Genomic DNA, 19,088 nt, shown 5'->3' with positions numbered 1-19,088 from the left:
CGAAGGGGGACACCCAACAGCCCCAGCCCCACAGACGGCAGTTGGGGCACGGACGGGACTGTCGACTTCCGAAGAGCCACAACCAGCGTTAATTCCCAGGGGCGACGATCAGCATGCTTTTCTGTATACACCTTACACTCCAACAAAACGTTTCTCAGACAAGAAAACGGAAAGGAAACCAGAAAGCAATTCTGGCATGAGGTTATGTGAACAAAAGCAGGATTACTACGTGTCAGAACAGAACATCCACCTGTGCACAGAAAGGCCAAGGGGAGATTTTACCAAAGGTCCTTGGGTCGTATGATTGTGGATCTCTTCTTCGGTTCTTTCTATTTTTCTGAATTCTACAAATTTACCTTAATGAGCTCATGCTGATTTCTTACAACAACAAAATATTTAACCAAAAAACTCCCAAAACCAACCCTGTAACTTCCTATCATTATCATTCTAGACTGACTGTGCTTTTTCACGGATCACTGTAAACACTGACAGCCACAGACTGGGGAGGGAGTCTGAAACTCAAAAGGAGAATTTTGTGAAACTCCCAGATTGTGAAGCAGTGAGGTATTTTCCTCTAAGAACAAGGCCATGGGAGAAAGCAGAGGGAGACGGAACATCAGTCCTCAACGCTTTCCTGACGTCCATTTTTAGAAGCATCTTGTTAGGATGCTCGTTGAGAGCAAGGAGCAAAATAGCATTCTGTTAGAAGTGAGTCAGAAGTGCCACTGGGAGCCTCTGCCTGTTTGCAGAGGTCAATCCGCCAGGAGAAGTCGGTGCACGCAAGTGGAAATAAATGAGCTTCTGCATTAAGGTCAGAGAACCTCACTCTGATTCCCCCGCCTCCTCTCTGTCCTTTGGAAGTGAGCCCCGTCGTGTACTACGTGCCCAAAATGTGAGGCACGGACCTCACCCCAACAAGGTAGAAGAGAATCCGACAGCTCATCAAAGGGGAAACCGAAGCTCAGACAGGTTGAAAGCATTGTCTAGCATCACACGGCCAAGAAGTTCCAGAACCAGGACTCAAGCCTAGTTTGGTCTGATTGCCAGGCCTGTGCGGTTTCTGCTAAATTGTGAAATTGCCAACTTCCTCCCTACAGTGTGTTTATTGTGCATCTTTGAGGTTGACAGTGATGAGTTCTGTGTCTTCTTTTGGACACTTTTGCTTCTTGTTAAACTCTTTTTTAAAAATGTTTATTCATTTATTTTTGAGAGAGAGAGAGAGAAGGAGAGGGAGAGGGAGAGGGAGAGAGACCACAAGTGGGGACGGGGCAGAGAGAGAGGGAGAGAGAATTACACACAGGCTCCATGCTGTCAGCACAGAACCCAAAGCGGGGGCTCCATCCCACAAACCACGAGGTCACAACTTGAGACGAATCAAGAGTCAGATGCTTAACTGACTGAGCCACCCCAGGGTCCCCTTGCTTATTATAAAGTCACTCTCTGTTACACTGATCAACGGGAATGTCTTTTCTCCTTTCTTTTCTCTCCAAAGTCCTACATGTTTGGGGTACAAAGGTGACAGCTAATGGTTTAGAAACACTTTTAAAGTCATGGCAATGGACCTGAGGCTCACAGGGACTCTCGCTTGGACCCTCAGGGAGAAATGGCCCTTTCCACTGGGTGTTGATCACACTGTATCATCTGTGACCAGGTGAGAGTTCAAAGAAGGGAGCCATTTATTAAAAGAAAGATAACAGGGGAGCAAAATATAGATGAGAATATTCTCTAGACAGGTAAAACATCATGAGCTGCGTGATAAACTCCTAAAATTCAGGTAACTTTGGAGACACAAAGGACATGCTCCTTTAAAGGCCAGCACATTTATGGTCTGGGGGTCCCCACGGCGCTATGCGCCCTCTATGACGTTCTCAGGAATAACTGGTCAGTCCACTTACAGAGAAGATGGCGGCCAAAGTCTCAATGCCACCGGTGCTCAAGGTGATGTATGGGATCTTTTCCGGAGGGACCCCAGCTTTCCCAAAGATGCTACTGGTGTAGAACCAAATCTATAACAAAGGGAAGAAAAACAAGGGAGGAGAGTCAGTGAAAGGCATCTATTTCCAAAATTAAGTTCAGGTCCAAGGTGGTCTCTGAGATTCACAGCTGCATCCAGAGTGGAGCTGTATGATGTGGCCAACTACGTGTTTTCTTCCTGCTCCCTCCTCTCCCCTTTCTTCATCACTAACAGAACTACCACACTGGGGGCAACACGTGCTCAGCCGATGGTGGCAATGAGACAGGAACAGAAATGTTGGCGAGGCTTCTTGGAAGTCTCCTTAAAATGAGCTTTCCGTCAGGGACGTGTGATCCCATTTTTTGCCCTTCCTCCCTTCTGCTGTCAAGATGGTGAATGTGATGGCTGGAGCTTCAGCAGCCTTCTTGGATCACTAGGTGACAGGATAGCACTGCTATTAGCCCCCATGGCAACTCGGTGAGAAACAGAAAAGGTCCCTGACCCACAAGATGCTTTAATGTCAACTGCTGGAAAACCGTCACAGTAAATCTATGACGGGGACAATGTGAATGGCGCTCCTAAGGGTTGTGTAACACACACCTTACAAAACTACACATGGAGTCCCTGCTTTGAAATGCAAGCCACCTGTTCAGATGCTAGAGTGCGAGGTTAGAAGAAGCCTGTGTCGTCACTCGCTTACTAGCCAAATCTGGGCACTTTTGAGACCGTTAATAATTAGTCTAGGACAACAGACACAAATCTGGACGCCCTGGGCAAAGCAGGATGCGTGGTCCTGGGACGGCTAGGCCACCCCTCCCAACTTCCCTCATGTGTGGAGGTTTCCCTAACGACACTCACGGGACCTCCGACAATCACTGTCTGGAGGTTGGAGACCTGGCTCCATGCTGAGGTGGCTGTGTGACCTCAAGCAATGACCTCTGTCCTGCTGGGCTTCCTTCTCCTCCTCAAAGAGGAGAGGGTATCAGGAATTGGGTAAGAATTGTCACTGCTCATTATTAAAGTTTTGGGTCCAGGGGCTGGACACAGGTCATTTGTGTTCTCCCAATCCCAACCGTTCCTCAAAGAGCAAGGGTTTGCTAGAGGACAGAAACCCGTGCTGTCCTTTCCATGACATCTGACGGGGAAACCCACTGTGTGAAGGGCCTCAGAAGCATTTACACACTGATCATTATTAAGAAACATTACAGCTCGTTGGCTATAACTTGTCAGGCCTGAGCGCAGCCTCTTACTTTGTTTGGAAAGAGCTCTTGTTTCTACAGATTTGTCTTGTTACCAGCATTTGTTTACCAAAAAAAATTTCGTGCCTCGGGGGAGAAGACAGAATTTAGGACCTGCACACATATATGCAGATGGATTAAGTTTTAGCGACAGGAGTAATTCTTCATAAAGTTACGGGCAACGCTCAGAGCCCAGTAAAAAGGACCGCATGCGTTTCTGTGAGTTTGTGGGATTTGATGCATCTCTGGGCGAAATGCGTTTCAATGCTCCCGTAAGACAAGGACCCTCTCCCCTGTGCCTGCTCGCACTTGACTGAGCTGAGAAATTAGAATTTTAGATTCTACTTTTGCTTTCACATTCACAGAGTACACACGTGGCTCCTGATAAATTCATTAGTTCCTATAGCTCTTGGGGCTGTGACAGAAGCCAAAATTATTCCAGAGAGGCTCAGTCCTCGCTGGATTTGTTCGTATAATCTCCACTCCCTTTTGAAGGTTCACTGTGACCCCCAGCAGATCTGCAGGGCTGGATCAGAGGAGCAGAAACGCCTTTACCCAAAGTCACTGATTTTCGACAGCCAAGGCTCCACGGCCCCTTCCATCCCCCGGCGACCATGCGGACATCACGGTATTCTCAGCCTCAGTCTGGACCCCAGAGCTGCCAGCCTCGGACCCCGCTGGATTTGTGTTCTCCCGTGGAAGCGGTGCCCTGCTTGTCCCGGGGTCTCCTTCCTGGCTTCTCACACCCCCTGCAACCCCCTTCCCCGTTTCCAATTCCCCTTGTAGCCTCAGGCTTCCTCAGAGGGGGTTAAACGTTAGCAAAGGGAATCATTTGCATAAAATTACGAGCTCAAGGTGGGGAGTCATTTCATATGTAAATGTACCTAGTCATTGATAGGCAGAAATCAGCCCTGAGGACCACCTCCCCCAGTCCAGGGCCTGTGGGGTGTTCCTGCTGGGCTGGCCCCGTCCCTGGAGGGGTGCGGGGGTGGGGTGGGGGGTGAGGTCTGTGCACGAACTGCCCATCTTAGTGCTGGCTCCCAAACCCATTGCTCTCCCCCTGAATCACCTTCCAGAGCAGGAAGGTAACGGCCTCTGAGGTTTATCTTCCTGCACTGAGGTTTATCTGATCAGGCAGTTTGAGGACGTCGGACGACCCAGAAGTACCAGGAAAGGTGGAGCGTGTCCCACAGCAAACCCTCCCGCGGAGGGTGCTTTGTGTTGACCTCATCCTTGACATAGTCAGGTTCTCAGGTGGCCGACTGTCTCCTCCCCCAGAGAAGGACTGGAAGGACAGCAAGCTGGAGGCCTGCGTACCGGATCTGACCCCAGCGCGGCCCCTGGTGAACTGTGGGTCTGTAGGCAAGGGACTACGCGTCTCTAAAGAAGGGAAAAAAGATCTGGCTTTCAGGGTGGTTGTAAACAAGCTGGAAAGTGATGAAGTAAAGCGTCTTTTCTAGAGCTGGTGTACAACAAACGGTGGGTATCATTCCAGAAGATTTCCAGGTCTCTCCTGAGACACCACTGTTCTTTGCTGAAGAAACATGTCACAGTCGTGCGCATGGCTTGGGGAGGAAGTACTTCAGGGTCTGCTTCGCAGCCTGGAGAGGGGGGCGCTGGCCTCCTGACGGCCTGCCTCGGATGCCCCAAAGCCCTCCTCCTTAACTCCCGACACTGCGTGTTAGAGACAAAGCATAGCACCATAATCGCGTTCAACTCTCTCAACAGCTTGTGCAGGTGACAGTGTGGTCAGAGAGACCACACACAGCCCATCACACCAGAGTGCAGACCCAGGCCTGTTCCCTTCCTGCCCCACAGTCCTTCCTGCTGCACGGGCTTTGCTGGGCTGTTAGCGCAGCTGGCTAACTGGAAATGCCTCCTCTAGCCAGCATTTCCCCCGGAATCCCATATATGCCCAGCTGCCTGCAGCTGGCCTCTTCCTGAGAGAGGCGTTTTAACCCATCTCTCTGGCTAACCCTTCAGGAACAAGAAACCACCTGATTTGCCTTTGCCCGGAACAAGGCGATTCTGGCAGAGTATGGGCTCAACACGTGCTTGCAGGGGGTGGTCACCAAACAGTGGCTCCCCCAAACATGTCTGTGTCCTAATCCCAGGAGCCTGTGAATATGTTACACTACCTGGCACAGGAGCTCTGAAGATGTGGTTAAGTTTAGGGGTCCTGACAAGGGGAAGTTATCCTGGATTATCTAGGTGAGCTGGAAATGGAGTCATGAGGGTCCTTATAGGACGGAGTTCAGAGAGAGAAGGCGCAAAGGTGGGAGCAGAGGTCAGAGAGAGAAAGAGAGCTGTCAACACACAGGTTGTCTCCACCAATGGTGACGCATGGGATCTACGTTGAAGGATAGAAGACAAAGGAGATCTCGTCGTTTATTGAACACTAGCTCCCAGGGATGGCACCAGTGCTGGGCCTACCGTAGGGCAGGGACCTCCTTTCCCTTCATTTCCTACTCCCATTCAGGAACACGACTGTCTCTCAGCCCATGGGACAAGGAATCACATAAGGAATGAAGGGCCCTTAGAAAGAAACACTCATGTGCTCACATGCGCCCCTGCTGGCTCTCTGTGCACCCGCGGGAAGCTTGTGTCCCCTCTGCTCTGTCCATGCAGGGAGGGACCCGTGGAGTTGGGGCTGGGGTTGCTTCCTCTTCCTGTTGACTGGGGAGGTGCCTTAAATCTGGGAATGCAGAATTCATGGCGACTTCTGGGGTCACAACCTCTAATCCTGCTCCACCTGGAGTAGAGGAGACATTGTGATCCCCCATCTATCCGATTCCTGTGCCAATCTCTCTAACCTGCTCTGAATTTAGAGAGGGGAAAAAAGGCTCATGTATTATACCCCCAAATCTATCATCTACGTGTCCTAATTCCATCCTCACACAACCCAGTGGGGTAGGTGTCTTGCCCCCATTTAACAGATGAGGAAAGTGAGGCTCGGCCCAGTGAGGGCTACACGGCCAAGAGTGGCAGAGCTGGGATGTGGGCTCAGGTCCTTCCAATCCTTTCCTGCTCCCTGCTGCCTCTGCTTGCCCTCCTGAGGTGGAATGGGGTGGGGGTTCCATCGGGGGCTGGAAGGGAGCAGGTGCGTTCTGGGAAAGGATAACAACATGCTCTGCAGCAAAGAGAAGCAGACCCCCTGCTCTCTAGACAATTCTAGGCCCAGACCCCAGTCTTCGCAGAGCTGGTGCATCCAGAGCTCAAGTGTCACCCCTCGTTGCCATCAGGGCCCCTTGGACCTGACCATGGATGTGCAGGAATGAGCGAGTGACTCCCCCGCCTTTCCTGGGCCACTTCACACCCTGATGAGCATCGCTGGATGACCTGATGGGGCGCCTCCAGCACTCAGCAAGGAGGGGCTTCCTCCCGATCCCCTCACTCTTTCTATTTGGAAATCCAGAAAGATACGAAATAAGGACTCAAATTTTAAGGGTGGCCAGAACATGCTAGCTTTTAAAAGCTTTTCTAAGAGTGTTGGATTTCCTATCTTGCTCCTTCCTTTACAGGTAAAAACATAACCCCACCCTGACCCAGCCCTCAACCAGCTGATACCGCCTTTGAGTCATGTCCCCAGTCACATCTCAGTGACCAAGGGCAGAGGGGTTAAGCTTCTAACCTGGGTTCCAGGGCTGGGAGGTGGGGATGTGGGCTGGAACCCAGGCGCCCGGGGTCTCAGGGCAGGGCAGCTCTGTGCTGAGAACTTTATAGACATCCTTTCGTCCATCTTCGTGCCATCATATGGGGGGGGGGGGGGCACTTTACAGCTGGGGAAACTGAGGCACGGAGCAGTCATGGCAACTTTCCCCTTAGCCTGCAAGTTCAGAGCTGGGGGTTGAACACCACGGACTCCAGGACATGTCCTCTTGACCGGAACGCTGGGGCAGCCACGCAAAGGGCCTCCGTGCAGCACTCTCCCCATCTGGGGACATCGCAAATCCTTTCAGTGAAGGGTCTCAGTTACGGAGGTAACAGAACATTCAATCCTTCTAATTTGAATTAGGACATTATTTGGGAAGAAACTTCAAAAACAAAAGCTATTTACAATGCTTCTCAACCTGTGATTAGAAGTTTGGTGCAAGACAGGATTTGGCCTGCAGCGTTCCTGACGTTCCTGACATGGGTCGACAAAGGAGATAGACCATCAGAGGGCTCCGGGCTCCCCCGGGGGAAGGCATCATGTCTAAGGCCTTCTTCCTCCCTCCCTCCACCCTCCCAGCCTTGCCTCCCTGCCACTTGGTTCTTTATGGAGGGGACGTCTGGTGCTCTGTCAGCCACGGCAGGTGCACCACACAGGGGAACAGCACACATGTGTCCTTGCCCTCACAAATCTGGTGTAGCAGCAAAGGGAGACGTTACACAGCAGTTGTACAGGTGACAGACCCAAGGGACACACAGCTGCCCGGGAACACTGTGACGCTTGGGCACCCGCCGAGTGGACCAACCTGGGAGGCCGTGAAACGCCTCCGAGGGTCCAGAATGGGCATCACCAGGCTTATTTGCAGCCTGCGCCCTGAGCCTCTCCACTCTTGTTTTGCGTCCATTTCTAACAAGCTCCAGCGCCTTGTTTCCCAGCCAAGACCGCATAGTGGGAGCAGCCAAGTTTGCAAAAGAGTGGCATCGAGAGAGGGAAGAACACGGTGTTAGAAGGTCTTGCTGATAAGGGCAAGGGGAGGGGAGATGGAATGTAAGCTCAGCGGTTACCATCTGCGACATGTTCCACGTACATAACTTCCTATCAGCCCCCACAGAAGCTCTGCAGCCTGAGCATTAATATCCCCCGTTTTCATAATAGGAAACCGAGGCCCAGATGAGTCGGTATGATTGGCTTCCTCTGTTCAAGAGGGAAGGAGTCCAGAGGAAGGAAGGGCAACCCCAGGTGTCGATAAGGATACTATAATCCTGGGTATTCCAGAACATTCAGGAAGTCTCAAGAAAACTGGTTTTCCTGCAGCAGGTGTGACAATGGCGTCGGTCCAATTCTCATCCCAAGCATTTGATGGAAGCAGCCCCCTCCCTGCCCCTGTTCTTCTCACCTCTTCCCCCTCTCTCCCAGTGTTCAGGTGCCTCCCATGTGCCATGGGCAGTTCTGGGTGCTGGAGACACAGGGACCAGGAGAGGTGGCCTTCCCTCACGAGGACAGTCACGGGGAGGGGAGGGACAGCTGTGGGTGTAGGAGCTGCTGTGACCACCCCAGGGAAGGGGAGGGAGTCTGTAACCAGGAGGCTCCTTGCTGGTGAGAGACTGAACATTCACACACAAGTCTGGTTTTCATGCAACAAACTGTTCAGGAAGAAGGCAGCTGCATAAAATGAAAGATTTAAGTCTAATTTTAGAGAAGGGAATTTGAAAGCCATTGTGAGAAGGAGGAAAAAAGAATGCAATGCTGAAAAGGAATTTAGAAACAATTAAATGTTAAATCCAACTTTTGCCTGATTTCTAAGCTTTGTGGAATCTATTCATTGATTCTGTTAACAAAAATGTACTGAGCAATTTGTAACGTTGGTTTAACCCAGTAATTCTCCACTGGGGGCAATTTTACCCCAGGGGACATTTGGCAACATCTGAAGACATTTTTGGTTGTCACAACTGGCGGGGTAGGTTGTCATCTAATGGGCAGAAGCCAGGGATGCCGCAGAACATTCTGTAGTACCCAGGACAGCTCCCCCACCACCCGCACCAGGACAAGGAATTTTCCAGCCCCCAATGTGCACGGTGCTGAGGCTGAGAGCTGCTGGTTTAGTGCAGGTGCCTGGCTCTTAGGAGATGGGCTGGCCAAGCCTGGGCAGGGGCTCCAGGGCAGAAGACCTGGAACCAGGACGTGTGAGTTTGACAGCACGGGCACCCCTCCTATTGTGACCCTGAGCATGTCCTTGGCCCTCTGTAAACCTCAGTTTCCTCCTCGACAAAATGGGGATGGCACCACTTCCTGCAGGACATTTGGGGCTGGAATAAAGTGATAAATAGGACATACCTAGCAGTATTTGTGACGTCTTAAACCACAGACCACACCCCCCAAATAATTTCTGGCAAAATGAAGGGAATAAAGCAAGTTTTGAAGGGCATTTCAAGATTTTCATCTGTGTTAGCATTCTTTCTTGGCCTCATGCAATATTTGGATTTGGGGGCAAGAGGTGCAGGGGCAGAGCCTGGACCGGGGCCCAGGACACCAAGATTGCTGCTAACCAGCGTTTGTCCTTTTGTACGTAAAACAGAAGAGGTGAGACTTGTCTCGCTGGCTGCCTAAGGATGACCCGGGGACACAGATCAGTGTCCCATATGGGGATGCTCTGAGGGGGCCTTAGGGACCTTCCCTGCTCACGGCTTAAGCAGCCAAACCTTGTGGCCAAATGGCTGGGACTCAAATCCCCTTTCTACCGTTTGTAGCTATGTGACTTAGGGAAAGTCTCCCAGTGTCTCTGTGCCTAACAGTGCTGTGTAACTCACAGGACTGCCATGGGGACAACTTCTGGCTCATGCTAAGTGGTAAGTGAAGGTGTGCTTTATTATTATTACAGCTGAGCAGACAGAGGCTGGGTGCGGGGAAGTGACTGGCCTAGGTTTCCCACTGCAGGTTTGTGGCCACAGTGAGACAGAAAGCCAGGCCTCTGGATACTGGGCCAGAGCATGTTGCTCTATGTCAAATTCAGCATGCCAAGCTACAAGTGTTACTTCTGACTTACAGATTAGAAATAATCCTGAAACAGCAAGAAATAGATGAAGATTATCTCAACATAATAAAGGCCATACTGGAGAAGCCCAGAGCTAACGTCCTACTCCACCGACATCATATTATGATATCACCACACTCATCAAACTGAGAGCCTTCCCTCTAAGATCAAGAACGAGACAAAGATGCCCGCTCTCGCCGCTTCTATTCAACATAGTGCTGGAGGTCCTCGCCCAGGCAGTTAGACAAGAAAAAGAAAAGCACCCAATTCAGAAAGGAAGTAGTAAAAGCATCACTGTTTGCAAATGACATGATCTTATACGTAGAAAACCCCAAAGATAGCGTGCGTGCACACACACACACACACACACACACACACACACGCACAAATTGTTAAAACTAATAATCAAATTCGGTGAAGTTGCAGGATACAGAACATACAAAAATCAGTCATGTTTTTATATACTAACAATGAATTATCCAAAAGGGAAATTAAAATAATTCTAGGGGCTCCTGGGTGACTCAGTCGGTTAAGCATCTGACTTCAGCTCAGATCATGATCTCACGGTTTGCGAGTTCGAGCCCCGAGTCGGGCTCTGTGCTGACAGCTCAGAGCCTGGAGCCTGCTTTGGATTCTGTGTCTCCCTCTCTCTCTGCCTCTCCACTGCTGGTGCTTAGTCTCTCTCTGTCTCTCAAAAATAAATAAATGTTAAAAAAAATGAAAAAAAATCCTATTTATAATAACATCAAAAAATACTTAGGAATAAATTCCTTAAATTCCTTAAGTAAGGAAATGAAAGACTTTTACACTGTAAACTATAAAACATTATGAAAGAAATTAAATACACAAATAAGTAGAAAAATATTCCATTCATGGATTGGAAGATTTAATATTGTCCAAATGGCCACCCCACCCAAAATGATCTACAGATTCAATGCCTTCAATGCCATCCCCATCAAAATCCCAATGGCATATTTTCCCGAAATAGAAAAAAAAATCCTAAAATTCATATGGAACCATAAAAGACAATGAATAGCCAAAAGAATCTTGGAAAAGAACAAAATTGGAGGCATCCCATTTCCTCTTTTCAAAAGATATTACAAAGTGACGGTAGTTAAAACAGTGTGATACTGGCATAAAGGCAGGCACGCAAACTAATGGGACAGAACAGAGAGCCCAGAGGTAAACTCATTGATGCCCAACTGACCTTGGACAAGGGTGCCAAGAACATTCAATGGGAAAAGGATAGTTTGGCAAATGGTGTTGGAAAAATTGGATATCCACGTACAAAAGAATGAAATTGGACCCTTATCTTTACTCAAAATGGATTAAGGATTTAAACATAAGAACTATGAAAGTCCTAGAAGAAAACATAGTGGAAAAACTTCATAGCATTGGTCTTTTTTGGATACGACACCAAAAGCAAAAATTAACAAGACTGGCTACGTCACACTGTCAGTGGGAATGGAAACTTGTGCAGCCACCACGGAAAACAGTATGGGGGGTCCTCAAAGAATTAGAAACCGAACTGCCACATGAGTCAGTATCCCACTTCCGGGTTTTGGTCTGGATTGAAATCAGGATCTCGGAGAGATGCCTGCACTCCACATCCAGTGCAGCAGTATTCGCAACAGCCGAGGCGTGGAAACATCCCAAGTGTTTGTCGATGGATGAACTGATAGAGGAAATGTGGTACGTGTACGCACAGACGGATATTAGCCGGCCTCAAAAAAATAAAAAATATGGGGCGCCTGGGTGGCGCAGTCGGTTAAGCGTCCGACTTCAGCCAGGTCACGGTCTCGCGGTCCGTAAGTTCGAGCCCCGCGTCGGGCTCTGGGCTGATGGCTCGGAGCCTGGAGCCTGTTTCCGATTCTGTGTCTCCCTCTCTCTCTGCCCCTCCCCCGTTCATGCTCTGTCTCTCTCTGTCCCAAAAATAAATAAAAAACGTTGAAAAAAAAAATTTGAAAAAAAAATAAAATAAAATAAAAAATAAAAATAAGAAAAGAAGGAAATCCTGCAACTTGTAACAACCTGGGTGACCCTGGTAGACGTTACGTCGAGGGAAGTGGGCTGGTCACAGAAGGACAGGTACCACATGCTTCCACTTACACGATGGATCTAAAACAGGCAAACTCATAGGAGCAGAGAGCAGGCGAGTGGTGGTCGCCAGGGGCTGGGGGAGGAGGAAACGGGGAGCTGACAATCAACGGTACGGAGCTCCCGTCAAGCAAGATGAACGAGCTCTGGAGATGTGCTGTGCAAAGCCCGTCCCACAGTTAACAAGACTCCAGTGCACACTTAGACGTTTGCTAAGGAGGTAGATCTCATGTCAAATGTGCTCACGACAATAAAAAAAGACACGAAAGGCAATCAGTACGAGGAGCGCGGGATGCCCCGAGCCGAGACCTCACTACCGCTGGTCCCCAGAGCAGAGGACACGGTTTTTCCCCATCCTAGGCCTATGCAGCGGGGTTTACAGACACACCCTAGTGGGATTTATACGGGAAATTTTATAGGGAACGCGAATCAGAAATTTATGTCCCGGGAGAGGAGAGAATTCTGTTTAGAAATGTCATGGCTCTCGATCCAAATGCCTCACTGAATACAGATTCCATATGTGGCTTTTACGACTCCAAATGTTAGCTTGAGGAAACGGAGACGCTCCCTCTCCACCTTCTCAGAACAGGGAGGGTGGCTCTGAGCCTGGAGCTGTGAAGTGCAGGAAACAGCAGGCGGTGTCCAAGGCCATGCTGTTTGCCCCAGGCACCTCCTCCTTCTGCTGGCTTTCAACAGACCAAGGAAAAAGGTAAAAATAAGTAAGTTGCAAGTCGATTTCAGCTCATCCCAATGTTTCCAAAAATAGAATCAAGAGTGGTTCAAATGAGGCTTGTAACTTTCCATGCTGTCACCTTGCCCTCTCTGGACAGGGACGCCTCCCTCTCATCTCATGTCACCTCCCCCTACATACCCCAGACACTGCCATGCAGACTTTTAGGGGATGCCGGGCTTATGGAGCTATTTTATCTGGGGCTCTTTAGAAGGTCCCCTTTTTCCTCCTTCTGGACCCAGCCACACTTCTCCTGAGCTATGTGAGTACCTCTACACTGCCCTGCCAGCTGGCTTGCACACCTTCGTAAATGGGGAACTCACCACTGCACAACGCAACCCATTATTTTCCAGAAGCAGCAATGATAACGATCCTGAGCCTGCTCCCTGGTCCTGGGATTCTTGGATTCTACCCTCAGGAGCCACCAGTAGGGAAGGGGCCAGCTGCGTCTGTCCATGGGTTTGGGGAACTTCACAGAAGATTCCGCCCGCCTCCGCCCGATCTCCCTGCCCACGTTAACTCAGGCCCCGGGAAAGTTTTCCTTTCAAGCCCGAGGTCCTCCCACACCAAAGTCCCACGTTGAAGCCAGCCCAGCCAAGAGTACTTTTATTTAAATCATCTCTCACTTACAGCTTCCTAACTCCTACTCTATTAAGAAACACGAGTTTTAGGGATCACTAAATTAAACAATGGTGTTTATTAAGGGGTGACTGTGTTGCTGCTGCTTTGAACACTTTGCGTGGATTCTTCCTTTCGGTATTACATCATCCCATTTTACAGATGACAAAACTGAGGATCGATCAGATCACGTGACTGCCTGATGGCGCAGAGCCAGTGCAGGTGGCAGAGCCAGGACCGGATCCAGGCACCGAGGCCCGAGCCCTGATCCCCACCCCCCCCACCCCCCCGCCCCCGGTTACCTCCCCCTGGTACCGCCCTTTGTGCAGGGACGCTCACCGCGTTGAGACCGCAGAGCTGGTAGCTGGCCATGGTGACGACCACAGTGATGACCTGCCAGCGGACGAAGGGACTCCGTAGCAGCTCCAGCACGGACACCAGGTGGATGTTCCTCTGCAAGCGGCTCTCTGCCAGGACCTCCTCCACCTCTCGGGAGACATCCTCTTTGCCCAGGAAGGTTCGGAAGGCTGCACACAGGGACCATCACAGACTTTCAGGAGGGATTAGGATGTTTGCAGTGGACGGTCCCACCACCCAGACACACGCCTTGTCAGGGACAGAGCTGGCAGGGGCCTTTGAAAGCGAGGAGTCCCGAGCCTTTGTTTAAAAACAGAGCAGGGGCGCCTGGGTGGGTCAGTCAGGTCAGCACCTGACTTCGACTCAGGTCATGATCTCGCGGCTCGTGAGTTCGAGACCCATGTCGGGCTCTGTGCTGACAGCTCAGAGCCTGGAGCCTGCTTCTGATTCTGTGTCTCCCTCTCTCTCTGCCCTTCCCCTGCTCGTGCTCTGCCCCTCTCTCAAAAATAAATTTTAAATAAAATTTTTAACAACTTAAAAAAAAATAGGAAAACAGAGGCCCAGAGATGTGCAATGACTTGCCCAAGGTCACCTAGTTGGCTAGGAGAAGAGCCAGGAGGAAACACTGGTCTCCTGGGGGCACTGGGTTCAAATCCCCTGCTACCACAGTGCATCTGTCCGTGGTTTGTAAGCATTCCTGCCTCACACGGCTGCTATAGTAACCGGATGACATATATACACTAAACCCGGGCTCAGAGCTTCACACACAGGATGTATTCCTTTGAAAAGTATTTACTGAGCACCTCCCATTTGCCTGGACCTGTGTGCTCTCCTCATTGGAGGCACTCAGATGGTCAGGCTGCCTGCTTCTTGGCCAGGATTCTGGGAGGAGATTCTGTCATTGGAAGGAGAACTGAACTAAATGACCTCCAGGGCCCTTTCCATATGACCCTCTGAGACACAGGAACCTTGCGTGGAAATACTCTCAAAGGGCTAATCTTCCTAGTATTCAAACTCACCCATGTGACTTGGGCCTTTTCCGGGCTGAACACTGCAAATCTCCAGCCTCAGCGAACCTGCCATTTCTGACTAAGCCTTTAATGGTGCAAACCTCCACATACATATGTATAAAGGTGGGCTTATGGATTAGACCCCTGACAGCATAATAATCAGATAATAGCAGATGCTTTCAGAACACGGGTTTAAATGTTCAGTGCTCTGACATTTATCCTCCTCCAGAGAAAGGTGGCCGTGGTGGCGGCTCCCGTGGACAGTCCATTCCAGACACAGTGGGCATCATCCTTAAAAACACTGCACTACAGCACAGGGCATATGAAATTGCTCTTCTTAAGTAGCAAAACAAAATCCCCAACACACACACACACACACACACACACACACACACACACACACACACAAACAAAACCACAAAACAAAACAAAAAGGCTGTTAAAACTTCCTCCAGATTCTACAAAAAGCAAGCCCATGAGACTCTGGGGTGTTATTTCCAACAGTACACTGAAAACTGCTTCAGAATGTTTCTTTAATAAGCTATGATTGAATACTTCTGCTAGTTTTTATTAAGGATAAATGGGAGAAGTAGCTGAATGAATAACATTTCCATGTCACTCACGTAACTACAGTATTGCTGATACTTCCTCAAAGTTCAAAATGCAACGCTCATATGATAAAGTGATCCTGAAGTCTGAGGGCAGGAAAATATTTCTCTCTCCTCCCTGAAATACATGCTTTCCATGTAAAATAAAAGAGAAGTCTATAGCCTATTCCCCTCCACCACCCCCCTTTCCCCTTGGCTGCCAGGAAGCTTTCCGCGAAATTCAATGCTCAGCTCTTAACAGAGTTTCCTGGAACAAAAGTCTTCTTTCTTAAAAGCCGCGCTTTCCTTCTTCTTTTAAAGCATCAATTTAATTTCCTGTTGTATATGTGCTCAGAAAGACAGTTTCTTTCTACTCGTTCCACACCCCTTCCTCGAAGTTTCCTGTGACTGGGTGAGGACGAGTATCCGGTGAGGGAGAGTGTCATGGCGGACACAGAGACGCACCACTCACATCGCCTTCAGGAAAGGACTCCCCACCGTAGCTGTGAGCGCGTGGTTGACTGACACCACCCTGCCCCCGCCCTTGGCTTTGTGGATATGCACTCAACCTTGAAGCCCAGGTGATGCTGTTCCCACGGTGACTCCCGGCCCATGAGCGGGCACGGTGGGGACGCAAGGGCACAGCCGTGTTCACCCGGTGGGGATGCCGCAACGCACGAGTGTTGCTCCAGAGCTCCCCACTGGGTGTGCAGAGACCCGGCCGGGGGGTGTCCCGGTCTGAGGCTTTCCTGCTCTATCCTGCCTCCTCCCTCTCCCTTTCTCAGTGTTACTCTCCAACGAAACTTCCGCACTCTTGGCTCCTCCTCAGCACCCGCTTCCTGGAGAAGCTGACTGCAGCGATGAGCCGCTCGAAAGCAGAAACAATCAGTTTAGCTCTGTTCTCAGCTCCCACCCTGCTGCGTCTGCTTTGGTTCTTATTACCTTCTCCTGACCTGTGACCACAGCCCACTAGCGGCTTTCCTGGCCTGGCTGCCTCATGTCCAGTACAGCTCCCCCCGTAAACCTGCCCTCCACGCCGCGGCGGCACCAGTCCCCTCCCTCAGCTCCCACCCTGCTGCGTCACTCCCCAGCGGATCAGTGGCTCAGCTTTCCTCCACCCCTTGTGCTTCTCGGCTGTCTGCACCTGGCCATGCTGCTCCCTCTGCCAGGAACGCACTTGCAGCCTTTCCTTGCCTGGCTGCTCCTTCCCTCCCTCCCTCCCAGATGGCCGAGGGGACAGGAGAGCGTGCCTGGCCACTCCGGGTCCTCCCGGTCCCCCGTGCTTTCCCATCTCAGCGCCGTCCCTAGCACCTCCTCTTTCCGCTTGCTGCGCACACCTTGAGGCCTAGCGCCTGGTGCCAGCTGGGGGAGGGGCACGGTTGGCGTCTGTGGGTCTGAGCCCCAAGCCCGCCCTTCCCACTCCCGCACTCCTGGCCTCTCGGGCGGATAACTCTGTGGCAGGCACGGTCCTGTGCATTGTGGGGCATTTAGCGGCATCCCTGGCCTCTACCCACCAGATGCCGGAGGAGCTCGGCACCAGGGACCATCAGAGCTGCCTCCAAGCGTCGTTTACGAGAGCCGACACGTGGAGACACACCTGAGTGTCTGCTGATGGGCGGAGGCGTACGGAAATAACACACACACGTGCACTCACACACACGCAGACACACGCACGCACACACACACACACTTACACACTCAGAATGCACACATGTATACTGCACACGTATACTTACACACACACGCACGCACACGTATACTTACAAACATGCACATGCATACTTGCACACACACACACACACACACACACACAATGGAATATTATTCAGCTACAAAAAGAGGGAAATCCTGCCATTCCCAACAACATGGATGTACCTTGAGGGCATCACACTAAGTGAGACAAATCAGACAGAGAAAGACAAACACTGCATGATCTCACATGCGGAATCTAAAAACAACACAAAACAAAAACCCCTCCCCAAACCAAACTCACAGATACAGGGAACAGACTGGTGGTTTCCAGAGGTGGGGGTGGGGGGGCGAGCACATGGGTGGAGGCGAGCGAAAGTACAAACTTCCACTTACAAAAGAAACAGGTCCTGGGGGTGTGACACATTGTGACTACATGACTACAGTTAACAATGCTGTAGCGTATATTCCAAAGCTGTTGAAAGAACAGACCTTAAAAGTTCTCATCACAGGGAAAAAGTTGTAAGTGTGTGGGGGCACATGTCAGCTGGGCCTATTTTGTGGGGACCGCTTCATGTTATATACAAATATTGAATCGCCATGTTGGACACATGAGACTAATATAACGCCATATATAACGCCAACATATAATGCCAGTGTCCATTATATCTCAATGAACAAAATAATTTAAGAAAATGTCTCCAGACACCGCCAAATGTCGCCAGTTCAGAACCACCGTTTCAAACAGGCTTCCGGTTCCTCCCAGGAGGACGTCACACCAGAGCAGGCCCTGTCCTACCCCCGCCAGCCCATCGCCCTTCTCCCCGGCAGGACCTGGCCCCTGTGCGCTTCCCTACTTTCCAGATAACCTCCCCCCTCCCCACCTGCCCCACTACACTCCTTTCTGTTGGTGATCACTCCTAATAATTATGGACCCGTGGGATTCAGTTCTGGGGTCCTTCCCACCCCATGTGTATCCTCTGGCAGGGGGCTCACAAATGTCCTTTTGAAAACAGCAAACAGTAGTAACAGGAAAGCCGAGCTGGAGTCCTGAGGGGCACCAGGGAGGGGTGCATTCGTGCTGTCAGAAGAGAGAGGGCCCTTGAGCAGGGAGCCAAAAGACAGCAAGTTGCCTCACACATCCCGGCACTCAGGAGAAACACTGGTACTTTTACTTCTTTTCTCTCTCCAGAACGTTCTTTTGGCCTTTCTGCATTTGGCTAACCTTGTTCTTTGAGCCTCAGCTCAGATACCCTCTCCTCCGGGAAGCTTTCCCTGATTTCTCCTGGTGGGAAGTGAGGGAGGGGCAGGCCAGGTGAGAGCACAGGATGGAGGACCTGCCTACAGGTCTCATCTTGTCACTGAGCCCCACTGATGCCACCTTCCTGTTCTCGAGTCGTGTGCCCCTCTCAGGCCCCAGGTCCTGTCTCAGTTCAGTCTCAGCACCTCTCTGTGGGCTCCTCGTGCTGGTCTCCATCCCCCAAGACGACCTTTTCCTGCACTCGAGCCTTGGCTGTCCTGCCCCAGCCAGCAGGACCCGAACTCACTCTGCCCGGTGGAGGTCCTGCCCACAAGCCCCTCCACCTCAAGACTGTCCCCTCCCATCTGTCCTGAGAAGGACCTCCACCCACCCCCACGACACGCCTCTGTGCCTCACACATGCTCCTTCTGCCACTTTGTGGCCTGTCTGGAACATTCTTTTCCGGGACCCGCTCAGCAGCCATGTCTTCTGGAAGCCCTCCCAGCCCCGGTCACGGCTAAGCACCTTCTCCTCACTCCTGGCCGTGACAACGTGTCCACGCAGCTGCCATGCCCACCCCGTGATGCCCCCAAGCAGGAGGGTACCCTGGGAAGTGTGTGGGCCGCGGGGTCAGAGTCGCCTGCCCCTCCTGCGTGACCTGTGTGACCCTAGGCAGCGGCTGCTTCTCTCTGAGCTGTCCTTCCATGGAATGGAAACCATAAAACCTACCTCTGGGGTGTTTTTGAGAATAGAAAACAACGTATGTGAAGTGCCTGGCACGTAAATGGTGTCCGATGAACAACAGTTACCGCTGTTATTTTATTTCTTCTCTGCAGAGCCGGGCACCAAGTGTGTTTTCCACTGATGTGTTTCGAATGAAGAGCA

At 50.9% G+C, this 19,088-nt stretch overlaps 1 protein-coding gene across 2 annotated transcripts in view; it reads right to left on the bottom strand.

Moving 5' to 3' along the window:
- Nucleotides 1–19,088, bottom strand: part of SLC2A9 (solute carrier family 2 member 9) — a 241,531-nt gene that overhangs the window by 70,909 nt on the left and 151,534 nt on the right. For both annotated transcript variants that reach the window (XM_058723094.1, XM_058723093.1), the window contains 2 exons: nt 13,660–13,847; nt 1,896–2,006 (listed from right to left, as the gene is read on the bottom strand). In XM_058723094.1, coding sequence (XP_058579077.1) covers nt 1,896–2,006; nt 13,660–13,847 — 299 coding nt within the window. The remainder of the gene's footprint in view (nt 1–1,895; nt 2,007–13,659; nt 13,848–19,088) is intronic.

This window comes from Neofelis nebulosa, chromosome 3, assembly GCF_028018385.1.
Source record: "Neofelis nebulosa isolate mNeoNeb1 chromosome 3, mNeoNeb1.pri, whole genome shotgun sequence".
In the NCBI taxonomy this organism is placed as follows: domain Eukaryota; kingdom Metazoa; phylum Chordata; class Mammalia; order Carnivora; family Felidae; genus Neofelis; species Neofelis nebulosa.
This window is presented reverse-complemented; position numbering and strand designations above follow the sequence as displayed.